General features: G+C 42.5%; 1 protein-coding gene across 4 annotated transcripts in view; it reads left to right on the plus strand.

The window, feature by feature from the left end:
- The window catches only part of JAK1 (Janus kinase 1), a 188,713-nt gene that overhangs the window by 112,676 nt on the left and 56,309 nt on the right, over window positions 1–19,728 (plus strand). For all 4 annotated transcript variants that reach the window (XM_056532842.1, XM_056532839.1, XM_056532838.1 and 1 more), the window contains 3 exons: window positions 2,697–3,015; window positions 10,552–10,728; window positions 13,993–14,150. In XM_056532842.1, the coding sequence (XP_056388817.1) occupies window positions 2,697–3,015; window positions 10,552–10,728; window positions 13,993–14,150 (654 nt within the window). The remainder of the gene's footprint in view (window positions 1–2,696; window positions 3,016–10,551; window positions 10,729–13,992; window positions 14,151–19,728) is intronic.

Raw genomic sequence — 19,728 nt, forward strand, 5'->3', positions numbered from 1 at the left:
TACTGATCTGTTCTATGTCCTATACATAGAACAGATCAGTATTAGCAATCATGGTATTGATATGAATAGTCCCCTATGGGGACTATTCAAGTGTAAAAAAAAATGTAAAAGTAAAAAAAAAAAAATAAGTGAAAAATCCCCTCCCCCAATAAAAAAGTAAAACGTCTGTTTTTTCCTATTTTACCCCCAAAAAGCGTAAAAAATAAATTTTATAGACATATTTGGTATCGCCGCGTGCGTAAATGTCCGAACTATTAAAATAAAATGTTAATGATCACGTACGGTGAAAGGCGTGAACGTAAAAAAAAAAAATGTCCAAAATTGCTACCGTATATACTCGAGTATAGGCCGAGTTTTTCAGCACGATTTTTCGTGCTGAAAACACCCCCCTCGGCTTATACTCGAGTGAACTCCCCCACCCGCAGTGGTCTTCAACCTGCGGACCTCCAGAGGTTTCAAAACTACAACTCCCAGCAAGCCCGGGCAGCCATCGGCTGTCCGGGCTTGCTGGGAGTTGTAGTTTTGAAACCTCCGGAGGTCCGCAGGTTGAAGACCACTGCGGCCTTCAACATCATCCAGCCCCCTCTCACCCCCTTTAGTTCTGAGTACTCACCTCCGCTCGGCGCTGGTCCGGTCCTGCAGGGCTGTCCGGTAAGGAGGTGGTCCGGTGAGGAGGTGGTCCGGGCTGCTATCTTCACCGGGGAGGCCTCTTCTAAGCGCTTCGGGCCCGGCCTCAGAATAGTCACGTTGCCTTGACAACGACGCAGATACGTCGCTGTCAAGGCAACGGCTCTATTCCGGGCCGGAAGCGCGGAGAAGAGGCGCCCCCGGTGAAGATAGCAGCCCGGACCACCTCCTCACCGGACCACCTCCTTACCGGACAGCCCTGCAGGACCGGACCAGCGCCGAGCGGAGGTGAGTACTCAGAACTAAAGGGGGTGAGAGGGGGCTGGATGATGTTGAAGGCCGCAGTGGTCTTCAACCTGCGGACCTCCGGAGGTTTCAAAACTACAACTCCCAGCAAGCCCGGACAGCCGATGGCTGCCCGGGCTTGCTGGGAGTTGTAGTTTTGAAACCTCTGTAGGTCCGCATGTTGAAGGCCGCAGTGGTCTTCAACCTGCGGACCTCCGGAGGTTTCAAAACTACAACTCCCAGCAAGCCCGGACAGCCGATGGCTGCCCGGGCTTGCTGGGAGTTGTAGTTTTGAAACCTCTGGAGGTCCGCATGTTGAAGGCCGCAGTGGTCTTCAACCTGCGGACCTCCGGAGGTTTCAAAACTACAACTCCCAGCAAGCCCGGACAGCCGATGGCTGCCCGGGCTTGCTGGGAGTTGTAGTTTTGAAACCTCTGGAGGTCCGCAGGTTGAAGACCACTGAGGGCGAATGATGAGAAGAGGATGATGAAGGGGGGGGGGGTGTGGGGATGATGAAGGGGGGTGGGGATGATGAAGGGGGGGGGGGGGTGTGGGATGATTACAAGGGGATGATGAAGGGGGGATGTGTGGGATGATAAGGGGATGTGTGGGATGATGACAAGGGGATGATGAAGGGGGGATGTGTGGGATAAGGGGATGTGTGGGATGATGACAAGGGGATGATGAAGGGGGGATGTGTGGGATAAGGGGATGTGTGGGATGATGACAAGGGGATGATGAAGGGGGGATGTGTGGGATAAGGGGATGTGTGGGATGATGACAAGGGGATGATGAAGGGGGGATGTGTGGGATGATAAGGGGATGTGTGGGATGATGACAAGGGGATGATGAAGGGGGGATGTGTGGGATGATAAGGGGATGATGAGGATGTTAATGACGGGTCTGGATGATGACAGGGGGGGATGAGGTATTTCCCACCCTAGGCTTATACTCGAGTCAATAACTTTTCCTGGGATTTTGGGTTGAAATTAGGGGTCTCGGCTTATACTCGGGTCGGCTTATACTCGAGTATATACGGTACTTTTTTTATACATTTTATTTTAAAAAAAATTATAAAAAATGTATTAAAAGTTTTTTATATGCAAATGTGGTATCAAAAAAAAGTACAGATCATGGCGCAAAAAATGAGCCCCCATACAGCCGCTTATACGGAAAAATAAAAAAGTTAGAGGTCATCAAAATAAAGTGATTATGAACGTACTAATTTGGTTAAAAAGTTTGTGATTTTTTTTTTAAGCACAACAATAATAGAAAACTACGTAATAATGGGTATCATTTTAATCGTATTGACCCTCAGAATAAAGAACACACGTCATTTTTACCGTAAATTGTACGGCGTGAAAACCTTCCAAAATTAGCATTGCGTTTATCTTTTTAATTTCCCCACAAAAATAGTGTTTTTTGGTTGCGCCATACATTTTATGATACAATGAGTTATGTCATTACAAAGGACAACTGGTCGCGCAAAAAAAAAATGGGCTGAGTCCTTAAGGGGTTAAAGAGTACCTGTCATGATCTTGTTAAATGTTATAATCCCCCCCGGAGTACTCCTTTAAAAGGTACCTTTTATGCCCCCTTCTGAGTAGATGTAGCTGTAAGTGTGCACAAGTGGCCACAGGAAGTCCCAGAATACATTGAAGCCCTGTTACTCTTGTGGTAGGAAGCAGAATAAGGTTGCACAGGAAACCATTCAGCTCCAGGAAGGGAAAAAAAAGACCATTTTGTTTTGGGGTCAATAAACCTGTGATCTCTCCCTATTTTAGTTACAAAAGATATATCCCAGAGACCTTAAACCGAACCATTAAACAGAGGAACATCCTCACCCGGACGAGGATCAACAACGTCTTCAAGAACTTTCTGAAGGAATTTAACAACAAAACGATCTGCGACAGCAGCGTCTCGCCCCACGATCTGAAGGTGAAATACATGTCCACCCTGGAGACATTAACGAAAAACTACGGCGCAGAGATCTTCCAGACATCGATCTTTAATATTACCTCAGAAAAGCCATATAAAAGTCACGAGGTGCACGAAGTCATGGTTACTGGGAACAATGGGATTCAGTGGAGGCCGAAACCAGCGGTAAGCAGCAGGGAAAAGAGTGATTGGAAAAGGAACTCAGGTTTATGTTTATATAGTTATAGGAAATGAGTAAAATTGCGCAAATTCAATACATTTTGTTCTGAATTTCCCCCAAAATGTCAGCAATTCTGCCATTTTAGCGATCAGAAAAAGGGTTTGATATAAGGATCCTAACCTTGAGGTGGGGTTGGGATTACACGGTCTTGGCTAGAGATGAGCGAATTTACAGTAAATTTGATTCGTCACAAACTTCTCGGCTCGGCAGTTGATGACTTTTCCTGCATAAATTAGTTCAGCTTTCCGGTGCTCTGGTGGGCTGGAAATGGTGCATACAGTCCTAGAAAAAAGTCTCCTAGGACTGTATCCACCTTTTCCAGCCCACGGGAGCACCGGAAAGCTGAACTAATTTATGCAGGAAAAGTCATCAACTGCCGAGCCGAGAAGTTTGTGACGAATCAAATTTACTGTAAATTCGCTCATCTCTAGTCTTGGCATTATAGGGTTATTCCAGTGGAAAATCAACTGGCTCCAGAAAGTTAAGCAGATTTGTAAATTACTTCTATTAAAAAAATCATAATCCAACCAGTACTTATCAGCGGCTGAAGTTGAGTTGTTCTTTTCTGTCTGACCACAGTGCTCTCTGCTGACACCTCTGTCTGTCTCCTGAACTGTCCAGAGCAGGAGGGTTATGGGGATTTTTTTTCCTACTCTGGACAGTTCCTGAGACAGAAAGAGGTGTCAGCAGAGAGCACTGTGGTCAGACAGAAAAGAACAACTCAACTTTAGCAGCTGATAAGTATTGGTCGGATTATGATTTTTTTAATAGTCGCAATTTACAATATCTGTTTAACTTTCTGGAGCCAGTTGATATGGGGAAAAAAAATGTTTTCCACTGTAATACCCCTTTCAAGTGTTCCTGTTATTAAAAAAAAACAAAAAACTTTTTAGGTGTCACAGGTTTTGATCGGTCGGGTCACAGTGATTTCTGGTCAGCTTCTCTGGATGGCCCCATCCTGGTGTTATAGGGCCGTAGGGCAGAGATTGTGCTACAACATGCCTCTCCCCACTTGTTCTCCTGATCGGTAGGGGTCTTAGCACTGAGACCCTGACTGATCTAAACATGTGATGTCAAAAGTTTTTTAAATTACAGGTAAACATTGAAGATCTTGGGTACAGTTCGATATAATCCTAGGGGCCCTCGGCTTGTCAAATCTGTCTTTTCAGGGTAATTGGAGCGCTATTCATTTCAAGTCACATCCGTCGGCTGTTTTGACTAAATCAGAGCCTAAATGTATTTCGGATAATTTGCTCATTGAGCGTATGATGGGAGCATTTGATGTGCATAGAGTTTATCATTAAGAATAAGCAAATCTTAGACCTGGCAAATCACATCACCAATGCATCCTGGGGAAGAAGTCACCTACCTCTACATCATATAGGATTATAATGTCCCGGAGGTGGTTCCATTATGCAAGACCCATCCATGGATGTATTGTATAACCTGTATTACATATTTTGAACAAATTACATGCTATGTTCAATTATCTTTATTTGCTCAAACCTGAAGAACCACTTTAAAGGGTAACTATCACTTTACACAGTTTTGACATATCCTAGTGACAAAGTTAGAAGTCTTGACACCTGAATTCCCCGACCAATCAAAATTTCTATCGATCACTAAAATGAGCGGGCAGAAGCGCTCCGCAAAGTGTTGTGCTCCTTTTCTCTCCTCTGAGGATGGTATGGAGTGGTGTACGGAATTATAGAAATAGAATGCTCTGCTTTACAGGTAGAAAGAAACTGGACATCACTCAGGTGAACACTTCTCCTCATCCGTTTTAGCGATTGGTGGGGATCTCATCACCTGGACCCTCATTGATCAAAACTTTTCACATGTCACTATGTGTCAGAAGTTTGTCAAATTAACATTTGACCGCTAAGCGGTCACTAAGACCCTATATTTCCCACCCAATATAAAACTTAACGTTTATTGAGCCAAGATTAAAATAACCTCACACATATTGATCCATAATCCGTTGATTGGCATGACACTGCATGCTATCTTAATTGAATTGAAAAGATAGATTGTGGCTGCAGTCCACAATCTATAGTGTGAGACAATTAAAAAATCTAACACATTGCCCGCCCCACAGGGCGGGCGGGCGGGCAATGTGTTAGATTTTTAATTGTCTCACACTATAGATTGTGGACTGCAGCCACAATCTATCTTTTCAATTCAATTAAGATAGCATGCAGTGTCATGCCAATCAACGGATTATGGATCAATATGTGTGAGGTTATTTTAATCTTGGCTCAATAAACGTTAAGTTTTATATTGGGTGGGAAATATAGGGTCTTAGTGACCGCTTAGCGGTCAAATGTTAATAATATTGGATTTACCCTCCACTCATAGGTCCCTTTTGTTGCAGAAGTTTGTCATAGTTACCCTTTTAAGTATTAAATTAGGGAATTACATTAGGAGCATGTATGCTGTATTTGTCTGCATTTCTTGGCTCCTTGTGGGTACAGCGGGCAGGAAAGTGCAGCTCTTCAGAGCCCCTTATAGTATGAAGTACTTCTCACTGTAAGGATACTGATAATAACACTACATGAGGAGAATTTCTATAATACAGTTCATTTTTAAAGGGATGCTCCAGGATTAGCTTAAGTATTTTATATATATATATATATATATATATATATATATATATATATATATATATATCCTCTTAAAGGGGTACTCCGCCCCTGGCATCTTATCCCCTATCCAAAGGATAGGGGATAAGATGTCAGATCGCCAAGGTCCCGCTGCTGGGGACCCCTGGGATCGCTCCTGCAGCACCCCGCTATCATTACTGCACAGAGCGAGTTCGCTCTGTGCGTAATGACGGGCGATACAGGGGCCGGAGCAGCGTGACGTCACGGCTCCGCCCCTCATGACATCACCGCCCGCCCCCTTAATGCAAGTCTATGGCAGGGGGCGTGACGACCGCCACGCCCCCTCCCATAGACTTGTATTGACGGTGGCAGGCCGTGACGTCATGAGGGGCGGAGCCGTGACGTAACGATGCTCCGGCCCCTGTATCGCCCGTCATTACGTGCAGAGCGATCTCGCTCTGTGCAGTAATGATAGCGGGGTGCTGCAGGAGCTATCCCCGGGGTCCCCAGCAGCGGGACCGCGGCGATCTAACATCTTATCCCCTATCCTTTGGGGATATGATGTCTAGGGGCGGAGTACCCCTTTAAGGACACAGGGCGTACCTGTACGCCCTGGTCCTGGTCTATAACGCGGCTAATGAAAACCGGGACCCTGGGCTAATAGTGTGCGGTACCAATCGTTGTGCCGCGTGCTAATAACCCTTTAGATGCGGCGTTCAAAGTTGACTGCCGCGTCTAAAAAAAAAAATACACTCCCGGCAGTTCAGTCAGGCTGATTGGGACCATTACGGTGAAATCGTGATGTCCCGATGAGCTAGAACGCAAGCGGAGGGTCCGTTAAGTGCCTCCAGCATGTCCGGTCGGCGATTGATTGCACAAAGCCTGAAATCCAGGCTTTAGCATTCGACCGCCGATAACACTGATCATTGCCATGTTAACGCACGCCAGTGATCTGTGTAGAAGATCAGTGTGTGCAGTATTATAACCACTAGAGGGAGCTATAACACTGCAAAATAAAGTGTGAAAAAAGTTAATAAAGATCATTTAACCCCTTCCCTAATAAAAGTAAGAATCACCCCTATTTTCCCAATAAAAAAAAAAACCAAAACAGTGTAAATAAAAAAACATATGTGGTATCGCCGCGTGTGGAAATGTACGAACTATAAAAATATATTGTTAATTAAACTGCACGATCAATTGGCGTACGCGTATTACACGAGCAAAATCTCAAAATGAAAAACAGAATGAAGGAAAACTGCTGATTTGCTTATGTGCGACAAATTTATAAAGGCCGTGTGACTTGTTAATAAATTTGTTGCCAGTAAGCAAAACATTAAGCAAAATAAAACCACAAAAAAAAAAAACATAGATAAGGCCCCTTCACACTACAGGTATCATCCTGCTTTTTATACTGCCGTTATTTTACAATAACGGATGAAAGAAACCCGGATGCAATAACTGGGAATAATGGATAATAACTGATGACAATCATCCGTCATTTTTAATGGGGTTTTTCTTAAAAAACCTGATGTTGTTCATCCGTTATGATCAGTTATTATCAGTTACATCTGTTTGTTTTTTTTTATCCGGTTTTTAACCCTTTTTTGTAAAGCTGTACTGAGCAGGCTAAGGCTGGGTTCACACCACGTTTTTCAAATACGGTTACCGTATACTGTTTTCCGCTAAAAAACGTATGGCAAAAACCGTATGCAACCTTATACAACCGTATGACTCCAAATTAAAACGTATACGGTTTTTCCCCCGTACGGTTCTATCCGTTTTCATCAGTTTTTGCCAACGGTTTTTCTATTTTGCTGGAATTAGTTTTCCAGCAATTTAATAAAGTTACTATTGTTCTATTGAAATTCCAATCTGCGCATGTGTCAACTCCAAAAACGGATTAGAAAAACCGCGTGCAACCGTATTCTGAAATTCTGTGTACGGTTCTCATTGACAACAATGTTAAAAGAACCGCATACGGTTCGCATACGGTTTTCCAACCGGAGGCAAAAACGTGCTCGACAGCGTTTTTGCCTACGGTTGAAAAATTGGCAAAACCGTATCTGAGGCAAAACGGATGCAACCGTACACAACATTTGGAATACGGTTTACAATGCATTCTCTATGCATACGGTTTCGGATACAGTCGTATACGCTTTTTTGCGGAAAACCGTATACGGTTACCGTATTTGAAAAACGTTGTGTGAACCCAGCCTAAGTACAAGAAACGGATGTTAAAAAAAACCTGACAATAACTGATGATAATGGATGTTTTTTTTTTTTTTTTTTATATATAACATCCGGTTCCCATAGACTTCAATGTTAAATTTGCCGGACCAAAAATGAGTGCATGCACCGTCTTTTGTGCTGGCAAAAATAACTTACATTAGTAGAAACGGACGTAACTGATGCAAAAAGATGGGGAAAAAAATCCCATTGACATGAATGGGATTTTTTTGACGGCCGTTTTCGGGACTTTTTGCCAGGAGTAATAATTGAGTTTTTTTTTTTTTTTACAGGATGATACCTGTAGTGTAAAAGGGGCCTAAGCAAGCTTTTATAAATGTCCCATAGTGGCCATATTGTACAGCTGCTTCCACTTGCCGTCGCTCTTCTTCTTTTCCACCTGCGTCAGAAATTATGTGTTGTAGTAGGACTAGGGATCGACCGATATCGGTTTTTAGGGCCGATACCGATAATCAGTGCAGGTTAGGGCCGATAGCCGATAATTTATACCGATATTCCGGTATAAGTTATCGGCTATTTAACCCCCCGTGACACCGCTGCAGATCATTGATTTAAAGCGGGCGCTTTAAATCAATGCACTGCAGTGGCTGTTGCGGTGCCATAGGCCGCCGCCGCCACCACCCGCTTCTCTCCCCTACCTGTCAGGGTGCTCCGGGCCATCCTTCCTTCCTGTAGTGTCCAGCGGCATTCCGGGTGGAGGGTGAACCGGTCTGGGCTGTACTTCTTCTCCGGGGGTCCTCTTCTCCACTCTGGGCAGGCTCCGGCCTAGTACGCTGCATAGACGCCGTTGCGCAGTGACGCCCGTGTGCAGCGACGCACCTGCGCAACGGCGTCTATGCAGCGTACTAGGCCGGAGCCTGCCCGGAGTGGAGAAGAGGACCCCCGGAGAAGGACAGCCCGGACCGGTTCACCCTCCACCCGGAATGCCCCCGGAAACTAAAGGAAGGATGGCCCGGACCACCCCCATTACGGGTAAGTTTAATTATTTTTTTTTTATTGACTCGGAGGGTGGGGGAGGGGCCCGACCGGTATAGCGGTATGGGCAAAAATCCATACCGGTATACCGCCCAGCATCACAGTGGGGGGTGCGACGCGGTGGGTCGAGAGGGCGGTCCCGGTGTGGTGCGGGGGGGGGGGGCGGTGGTGGTGCGGGGGGCGGGGCATTATCGGCTTATCGGCAAGGTAATTGCCGATACCGATAATGCCCAAAATCGTGATTATCGCCCGATAATATCGGCCATACCGATAATCGGTCGATCCCTAAGTAGGACCAATCACTGGCTGAGCAGTCATACTATAGAACAGTGTTTTCCAACCAGGGTACCTCCAGCTGTTTCAAAACTACAACTCCCAGCATGCCCGGACAGCCAAAGGCTGTCCGGGCATGCTGGGAATTGTAGTTTTGAAACAGCTGGAGGTACCCTGGTTGGGAAACACTGCTATATAAGAAAATAACTACTTTCGGAGTACCCCTTTAAACTATTTGAAGAGCACAGCTTACTTTGTGTGATCTCAGGAGCTGGATAGTTGTAGGATCCAAGGTTCGTGACGCAACGTTCTCTGTGACTCACATTGAGGGAGGAATAGGCCAAGGCTAAGGAGTCCCAGGAGTCCATGTCACTGAGCCATAAAAATGTCATAGTTGGATTATTTCCAGGTTACTAATAGCTTTTGCGTCTAATGGAGTAAAGGATGATATCAAAGTTACTGGCAGATAGGTGCACATATACAACGAAAAAAGATTTTACTATGATTAAAGGGGTACTCCGGTGAAAAACTTTATTTTTTTTTTAAATCAACTGGTGCCAGAAAGTTAAACAGATTTGTAAATTACTTCTATTAAAAAAAATCTTAATCCTTCCTGTACTTATTAGCTGCTGAATACTACAGTGGAAATTCGTTTCTGTTTGAAACACAGAGCTCTCTGCTGACATCACGAGCACAGTGCTCTCTGCAGACATCTCTGTCCATTTTAGGAACTGTCCAGAGTAAAAGGAAATCCCCATAGCAAACATATGGTGCTCTGGGCAGTTGCTAAAATGGACAGAAATGTCAGCAGAGAGCACTGTGCTCGTGATGTCAGCAGAGAGCTCTGTGTTCCAAAAAGAAAATATTAGCTGCTGAATACTACAGAGGAAATTATTTTCTTTTTGGAACACAGAGCTCTCTGTTGACATCACGAGCACAGTGCTCTCTGCTGACACCTCTGTCCATTTTAGGAACTGTCCAGAACAGCATATGTTTGCTATGGGGATTTTCTCCTACTCTGGACAGTTCCTAAAATGGACAGAGATGTCAGCAGAGAGCACTGTGGTCATGATTCAGCGGAGGGCTCTGTGTTCCAAAAAGAAAAGAATTTCCTCTGTAGTATTCAGCAGCTAATAAGTACTGGAAGGATTAAGATTTTTTTAATAGAAGTAATTTACAAATCTGTTAAACTTTCTGGCAACAGTTGATAAAAAATAAAAATAAAAAAATAAGTTTTCCACCGGAGTACCCCTTTAAGACCCCCAGGTGTATACTTGTATGGCCATCATATTTATGAAAGCATATATGTCGACTGAGTTTGCATGGTTAAAAATTATCCCACTTTGCTTATATTTATTTATTTTTTTACTCTTCTGACTCCAGCCTGAACCCAATGAAAAAGAGAAGAAGACAAAGAAGAAGAAAGGGGACAATAAAAATAAAAATGATTCAAAGGAGATCAAGAATCCATGGACCTTCTTCTCTTACTTCCCCGAAATCACTCACATTGTTGTGAAGGAAGACACGGTCATCATAAATAATCAGGACAACAAGTGCATGGTAATGCCAGAGCCCTGGGACATACACGTTAAAGGCATTTAAATATGCAGGATTTGATGAAATTGTCCGACCATCTAATGCAGGGTCTGCCTACCAGGGTGTCTCCAGCTGTTGCAAATCAACAACTCCCAGCATCCTGAAAATTGTAGTTTTGTAACAGCTGGAAGCTGCTGAGGTGTCTGGGGATTGGGGGAAATTACTGTCAACTATTTCATCAATATCTAAATCGTATGGCCAGTGTAAGGTTAAAGTCACATCTGCACTGAAGGCCCACAGATTCCTTCAAAACGGCAGACCCCTTTATGTGTGAATGGGGTCAATCGGGCATCTTTTGGGTGATGGATCTGGCACAGTGTGGTGGCTTTTGTTTTGCAGCTATGCAGTTGAATCCATAATGCAACCTGCTAAAAGCAAACAAATTCACCTTTGTGTCTCTCTCTCTCTCATATATCTTTATCTGTCTATCTACAGTGGGTCAAAAAAGTATTTAGTCAGCCACCAATTGTGCAAGTTCTCCGACTTATAAAGATGAGAGGCTGTAATTGTCATCATAGGTTATAACCTCAACTATGAGAGACAGAATGAGAAAAAAAAATCCATAAAATCACATCGTCTAATTTTGAAAGAATTTATTTGCAAATTATGGTGGAAAATAAGTATTTAGTCACCTACAAACAAGAAAGATTTCTGTCTCTCACAGACCTGTAACTTCTTCTTTAAGGGTACATTCCCACACGGCGTATTTGCTGCGTATTTGCTGCTGCGTATTTTATTTTCTCTGTTGAAGTCAATGGGTAGGAAAATACGCAGCACCAAATACGCAGCAAAATACGCCGTGTGGGAACGTACCCTAAGAGTCTCCTCTGTCCTCCACTCGTTACCTGTATTAATGGCTCCTGTGTGAACTTGTTATCAGTATAAAAGACACCTGTCCACAACCTCAAACAGTCACACTCCAAACTCTACTATGGCCAAGACCAAAGAGCTGTCGAAGGACACCAGAAACAAAATTGTAGAGCTGCACCAGACTGGGAAGACTGATTCTGCAATAGGCAAGCAGCTTGGTGTGAAGAAATCGACTGTGGGAGCAATTATTAGAAAATGGAAGACATACAAGACCACAAAATGATCAGAAGAACTGTGAGCAAAAAATCCCAGAACCACACGGGGGGACCTAGTGAATGACCTGCAGAGAGCTGGGACCAAAGTAACAAAGGCTACCATCAGTAACACACTATGCCGCCAGGGACTCAAATCATGCAGTGCCAGACATGTCCCCCTGCTTAAGCCAGTACATGTCTGGGCCGTCTGAAGTTTGCTAGAGAGCATTTTGTCATATGGTCAGATGAAACCAAAGTAGAACTTTTTGGTAAAAACTCAACTCAGTGTGTTTGGAGGAGAAAGAATGCTGAGTTACATCCAAAGAACACCATACCTACTGTGAAGCATGGGGGTGGAAACATCATGCTTTGGGGATGTTTTTCTGCTAATGGACAAGGATGACTGATCCGTGTAGAGGAAAGAATGATTGGGGCCATGTATTGTGAGATTTTGAATGAAAACCTCCTTCCATCACCAAGGGTATTGAAGATGAAACATGGCTGGGTCTTTCAGCATGACAATGATCCCAAACACACCGCGCGGACAACGAAGGAGTGGCTTCATAAGAAGCATTTCAAGGTCCTGGAGTTTCCTAGCCAGATCTCCAGATCTCAACCCCAGAGAAAACCTTTGGATGGAGTTGAAAGTCCGTGTTACCTAGCGACAACCCCAAAACATCACTGCTCTAGAGGAGATCTGCATGGAGGAATGGGCCAGAATACCAGCAACAGTGTGTGAGAACCTTATGAAGACAGAAAACATGTGACCTCTGTCATCGCCAACAAAGGCAATATATATAACAAAGTATTGAGATGAACTTTTCTTATTGCCCAAATACTTATTTTCTCTCATAGTTGAGGTTATAACCTATGATGAAAATTACAGCCTCTCATCTTTATAAGTGGGAGAACTTGCACAATTGGTGGCTGACTAAATACTTTTTTGCCCCACTGTATCTCATTATTTTTTCTAATTTATCTATCTCATATTTAACAAACTATTTATTTATCCCTCAATTTATCTCATATGTATCTATCTATCTGTCTGTCTATCATCTATATATCTCTCATGTCTATCTATCTATCTATCTATCTATCTATATGTCTGTCTATCATCTATATATCTCTCATGTCTATCTATCTATCTATATGTCTGTCTATCATCTATATATCTCTCATGTCTGTCTATCTATATGTCTGTCTATCATCTATATCTCTCTCATGTCTATCTATATATCTATCTATCTATATGTCTGTCTATCATCTATATATCTATCTATCATCTATATATCTCTCATATCTGTCTCTGTTTATCTATCTATACATCCAGCTATCTTATCTATCTCTCATGTCTATCTATCTATCTATCTATATGTCTGTCTATCATCTATATATCTCTCATGTCTATCTATCTGTCTGTCTATCATCTATATATCTCTCATGTCTGTCTATCTGTCTGTCTATCATCTATATATCTCTCATGTCTATCTATATATCTATCTATCTATATGTCTGTCTATCATCTATATATCTATCTATCATCTATATATCTCTCATTTCTGCCTCTGTTTATCTATCTATACATCCAGCTCTCTTATCTATCTCTCATGTCTATCTATCTATCTATCTATCTATCTATATGTCTGTCTATCATCTATATATCTCTCATGTCTATATATCTGTCTGTCTATCATCTATATATCTCTCATTTCTGCCTCTGTTTATCTATCTATACATCCAGCTCTCTTATCTATCTCTCATGTCTATCTATATGTCTGTCTATCATCTATATATCTATCTATCATCTATATATCTCTCATTTCTGCCTCTGTTTATCTATCTATACATCCAGCTCTCTTATCTATCTCTCATGTCTATCTATCTATCTATCTATCTATCTATCTATCTATCTATATGTCTGTCTATCATCTATATATCTCTCATGTCTATATATCTGTCTGTCTATCATCTATATATCTCTCATGTCTGTCTATCTATCTGTCTGTCTATCATCTATATATCTCTCATGTCTGTCTCTGTTTATCTATCTATACATCCAGCTCTCTTATCTATCTCTCATGTCTATCTATCCTTGTATTTTCAACTGTATAGGTTTAGCTGTATTGTATGTTAACTCCTGATTTGTTTGCTCTGTATCATGTAGGAGCTGACTCTTTCCTCTCCAGAGGTGGCGCTCTCCTTTACAGCCTTGATTGATGGATACTTCAGACTCACCGCAGACGCTCACCACTATCTTTGCACGGATGTCGCTCCTCCTCTGATAGTGCACAACATAATGAATGGTTGTCATGGGCCAATCTGGTAAGTTCCTGGCTGCAGTTTGGCTGTAAGTGGACCAGAATCTAAGGCCCCTTTCACATTATACATTCATCCGTTCTAAAGATCCGTTATAATGTTCCGTTATGAAAACCCTGAAAATCGGCCGTTACAAAATCCCATTATAGTCTATGGGATTTTAACATCCGTTTTTTAACCCTTCATAGCCCGTTATTAATAATGGACGTTATTTTGTGACGGGAGAAATAGTACATGCACTATTTCTTCCTTTCTTTCTCCCGTCATAAAATAATGTCCATTATTAAAGGGGTACTCCAGTGGAAAACTTTTTTTTATTTTTTTATGAACCGGTGCCAGAAAGTTAAACAGATTTGTAAATTACTTCTATAAAAAAAATCTTAAAGGGGTATTCCGGGCATAAACATCTTATCCCCTATCGAAAGGATAGGGGATAAGATGTCTGATCGCGGGGGGTCCGCCGCTGGCACCCCACACGATCTCCCTGCAGCACCCGCATTCTATGCGTAGCTGCGTCTGAAGTTTGGGAAACCTCAGGGCTTCCGAGATGGGGACGTGACGCCCCCTCCATTAATTTTTAGCAGCTGTATGCTACAGAGGAAATTCTTTACTTTTTGAATATCTTTTCTGTCTGACCATAGTGCTCTCTGCTGACACCTCTGTCGGTATCAGGAACTGTCCGGAGCAGGATAGGTTTGCTATGGGGATTTTCTCCTGCTCTGGACAGTTCCTGATACGAGCATCATGTGTCAGCAGAGAGCACTGTGGACAACACAAAAAAAGAATAAAAAAAAATAAAGATTTTCCTCTGTAGCAAACAGCTGCTACAAAGTACTGAAAGGATTAAGATTTTTTTTATTGAAGTAATTTACAAATCTGTTTAACTTTCTGGCACCAGTTCATTTAAAAAAAAGTTTTCCACTGGAGTACCCCTTTAATAACGGGCTATGATGGGTTAAAAGGGATCCCATAGACTAATGGGATCCGAGCGCTGCCCCCCCCCCCCCATGCGGGGACGGTGTGCCCACTTTCCAGCATACTGCCGCGGCCCCATCCAGGAGATCGCGGGAGCCCCATAAGTTCTATTGCACTACAGATGTCCTTTAATTATGAGTTTGGGCCTTTCTCTCTATATAAAGTGACTCATGCAGGTCAGTGGGAAATCCCATTCTCCTGTTACATTCTAGAGCAGTGTTTCCCAAGCAGGGTGCCTCCAGCTGTTGCAAAACTACAACTCCCAGCATGCCCAGGCTGTTCTAGAGGAGCTGGAATGTTCTCATGTGGTTATAGTAATAAAATAGAAATGAATATAGATATAGAAATAAATATAATATAGAAATAAATCCTAAATTTATTGGAGACAACACCTCCCATGTGTCATATTGTGCGGATCCTTCTGGCTGGAAATCTCCAAAAAGTGTCCTCTCTGCCTCCAAATGCACTCATTGCTCCCTACACAGCAGTGTTTGCCAACCGGGGTGCCTCCAGCTGTTGTAAAACTACAACTTCCATCATGCCCTGACATCCCTAGGCCAGTGTTTGCCAACCGGGGTGCCTCCAGCTGTTGTAAAACTACAACTTCCAGCATGCCCAGACATCTCTAGGCCAGTGTTTGCCAACTGGGGTGCCTCCAGCTGTTGCAAAACTACAACTCCCAGCATGCCCAGGCTGTTCTAGAGGAGCTGGTATGTTCTCATGTGGTTATAGTAGTAAAATAGAAATGAATATAGATATAGAAATAAATATAATATAGAAATAAATCCTAAATTTATTGGAGACAACACCTCCCATGTGTCATATTGTGCAGATCCTTCTGGCTGGAAATCTCCAAAAAGTGTCCTCTCTGCCTCCAAATGCACTCATTGCTCCCTACACAGCAGTGTTTGCCAACCAGTGTGCCTCCAGCTGTTGTAAAACTACAACTTCCATCATGCCCTGACATCCCTAGGCCAGTGTTTGCCAACCGGGGTGCCTCCAGCTGTTGTAAAACTACAACTTCCAGCATGCCCAGACATCTCTAGGCCAGTGTTTGCCAACTGGGGTGCCTCCAGCTGTTGCAAAACTACAACTCCCAGCATGCCCAGGCTGTTCTAGAGGAGCTGGTATGTTCTCATGTGGTTATAGTAGTAAAATAGAAATGAATATAGATATAGAAATAAATATAATATAGAAATAAATCCTAAATTTATTGGAGACAACACCTCCCATGTGTCATATTGTGCAGATCCTTCTGGCTGGAAATCTCCAAAAAGTGTCCTCTCTGCCTCCAAATGCACTCATTGCTCCCTACACAGCAGTGTTTGCCAACCAGTGTGCCTCCAGCTGTTGTAAAACTACAACTTCCATCATGCCCTGACATCCCTAGGCCAGTGTTTGCCAACCGGGGTGCCTCCAGCTGTTGTAAAACTACAACTTCCAGCATGCCCAGACATCTCTAGGCCAGTGTTTGCCAACTGGGGTGCCTCCAGCTGTTGCAAAACTACAACTTCCAGCACGCCCTGACATCCCTAGGCCAGTGTTTGCCAACCGGGGTGCCTCCAGCTGTTGTAAAACTACAACTTCCAGCATGCCCAGACATCTCTAGGCCAGCGTTTGCCAACCAGTGTGCCTCCAGCTGTTGCAAAACTACAACTTCCAGCATGCCCGGACAGCCTTTGGCTGTCCGGGCATGCTGGGAGTTGTAGTTTTGCAACAGTCGGATGCAGCCAATGGCTTATAAGGCTTGCTGGGAGTTGTAGTTTTGCAACAGTTGGATGCAGTCAATGGCTTTTAAGGCATGCTGGAAGTTGTAGTTTTGCAACAGCTGGAGGCACCATGTTTGAGAAACACTGTTCTAGTTCTCCTGTGCTTTTCCCATTTAGTCTTATCTGTCCCGCTGGTGTAAAAATTGCAATGTTAAACCCTTTCACTGCCAAAAATAGAAAATAAGGGCTCTTACAACTTATTTTGTGATCATTTTAGAGGGGGGGGGGGGAGCATCACAAACTATTCTTTTTTTCGTATACATTGATATACTGTAACTAAGGCTGGGTTCACATCACGTTTTTGCCATAATGTTTTCAATCCGCTTTTCTAAAGAAAACCGCATGGCAAAAAAAAAAACGGATGGAACAGTATGGGAAAAAGTAAACCATATGCGTTTTTAAACTGTATACGGTTTTTAAAAGTGCATACAGTTCCGTCCGTTTAATTTTTTTATTTTTTTTTAAACATACGTTTTTGAAAATTTTCTCAATTTTTAATGGGAGGAGTGTTGGGTGGGGACTTTAGGATGCAAATGTGCATGTACAAAGTAAAAACCGTATACGGTTTCCCATATGGAACCGTATACATGTGCGTTTCCCATTGACGTCCATGTTAAAAAAAAAAAGTATATGGTTGCAGTACGGTTTTTAAACTGGAGACAAAATCCAGGTTTAAAAACCGTACTGCAACCGCATACGTTTTTTTTAACATGGACGTCAATGGGAAACGCACATGTATACGGTTCCATACGGGAAACCGTATATGGTTTTTACTTTAGGATGCAAATGCGCATCTGCAAAGTCCCCACCCAACACCCCTCCCATTAAAAATGGACATTTTCAAAAACGTATGTTTTTTTTGTTTTTTTTTATAAAAACGGACAGAACCATATGCACTTTTAAAAACAGTATACGGTTTAAAAACGCATACGGTTTACTTTTTCCCATACGGTTCCATCCGTTTTTTTGCCATACGGTTTTCTTTAGAAAAACTGATTGAAAACAGTATGGCAAAAACGTAGTGTGAACCCAGCCTAATATGTATGAACTCTGCCCATCCTAAACATTTTATGTTTCAGTGGTTCAGTGTATTTTGGGTTTCTGCCTAGGTCCCGACTTTTAGCCAAAAACATTTTCTTATTTTGAAGTGAAATTGGATAAAGATGTCTATGATTTAGAAGTGTTGGGCTGACATTTTTTTACCAGGTATCTTCCTTAGAAGGGTATATAATCTAATTTATTTTAAAAATTTTCGTTTTTGTTTCTATGAAATTTGTCCTGGCAGTGAAAGGGAAAAAGATGTCCATATAATGTTCAATTTTAAAGCTGGACACGGAATAAGGGTACATCTAGAGTTTTACTGAAAGTGATGGTTTTTGACCATTGGGGTACAACTAAAACAAACTACTGAAATAAACTCTTAACATATTTTCCCTAAAGTGCATGTTACTTTAAGACATGTTAAACCGCCGACAAAGGGTAACAGGGGTCAGTAGGCATAACTTTGTACTTGGTGGGTGTCAGAGAGGCTTGGTCTGGGGGTCAGTCATGCTCCAGGGCAGTGTTTCCCAACCAGGGTGCCTCCAGCTGTTGCAAAACTACAAATCCCAGCCTGCCGGGACAACCTTTGCCTGTCCAGGCATGCTGGGAGTTGTAGTTTGGCAACAGCTGGAGGCACCCTGGTTGGGAAACACTGCCCTGCTATCAACAGCTGACATCTGCCGGTAATGACGGACATCGGAGATCACACCGACGTCCGTCATTTAACTGTTTAAATACTGTGATCTATACAGATGACGGCATTAAAACATTAAGTGCCGCAATTCCCTGGTGTCTAGTGGTCTCATTACATCGCTGGGGGGGGGCTGGGGAAGCCCGAGGTCTTACCGTGTCCTCTGCGTCTTCCCTTAGCAATCGAACACAGATTTCATAGATCAATGTAATGCAATAGCATTACATTGATCTATGTAAGCCATCTGATGATGCCTTATGATGGACCCCTAGGGGGAGCCAAAAAAGTGGGTTTTGTAAAAAAAAAAAAAAAAAAAAGGTAACATTTTTTTAAAAATATTTGTTAGCAGTTAGCAGATGGCGCCAGGGGCAGGGAAAGTGTTTTTTTCTGAGAAGTTGATTTTCTACATTTTTTAAAATCTCTTGCTGTGAGAAGAATGAAGATTAGGAGTTTTTCACACATTTATAATTTTTCACATTAACCCCTTAAGGACCAAGCGTTTTTCTGTGTTTGCATTTTCGTTTTTTCCTCCTTACCTTTTTAAAAATCATAACCCTTTCAATTTTGCACCTAAAAATCTATATTATGGCTTATTTTTTGCGCCACCAATTCTACTTTGTAAGGACATTAGTCATTTTACCCAAAAATCTACGGCGAAACAGAAAAAAAATCATTGTGCGACAAAATTGAAGAAAAAACACCATTTTGTTAATTTTTGGGGCTTCTGTTTCTACGCAGTAAATTTTTCGGTAACAAATGACACCTTATCATTATTCTGTAGGTCCATACGATTAAAATGATCCCCTACTTATATAGGTTTGATTTTGTCGGACTTTTGGAAAAAATCAGAACTACATGCACGAAAATTAATACGTTTAAAATTGTCCTTTTCTGACCCCTATAATTTTTTTAATTTTTCTGCATATGGGGCGGTATGAGGGCTCATTTTTTGCGACGGGATCTGAATTTTTATTCGGTACCATTTTTGTTTTGATCTGACTTTTTTGATCACTTTTTATTCCTTTTTTTATGGTATGAAAAGTGACCAAAAATACGCAATTTTGGACTTTGGAATTTCTTTGCACGTACGCCATTGACTGTGCGGTTT

The sequence above is a fragment of the Hyla sarda genome, chromosome 7, assembly GCF_029499605.1.
Source record: "Hyla sarda isolate aHylSar1 chromosome 7, aHylSar1.hap1, whole genome shotgun sequence".
NCBI classification, from domain to species: domain Eukaryota; kingdom Metazoa; phylum Chordata; class Amphibia; order Anura; family Hylidae; genus Hyla; species Hyla sarda.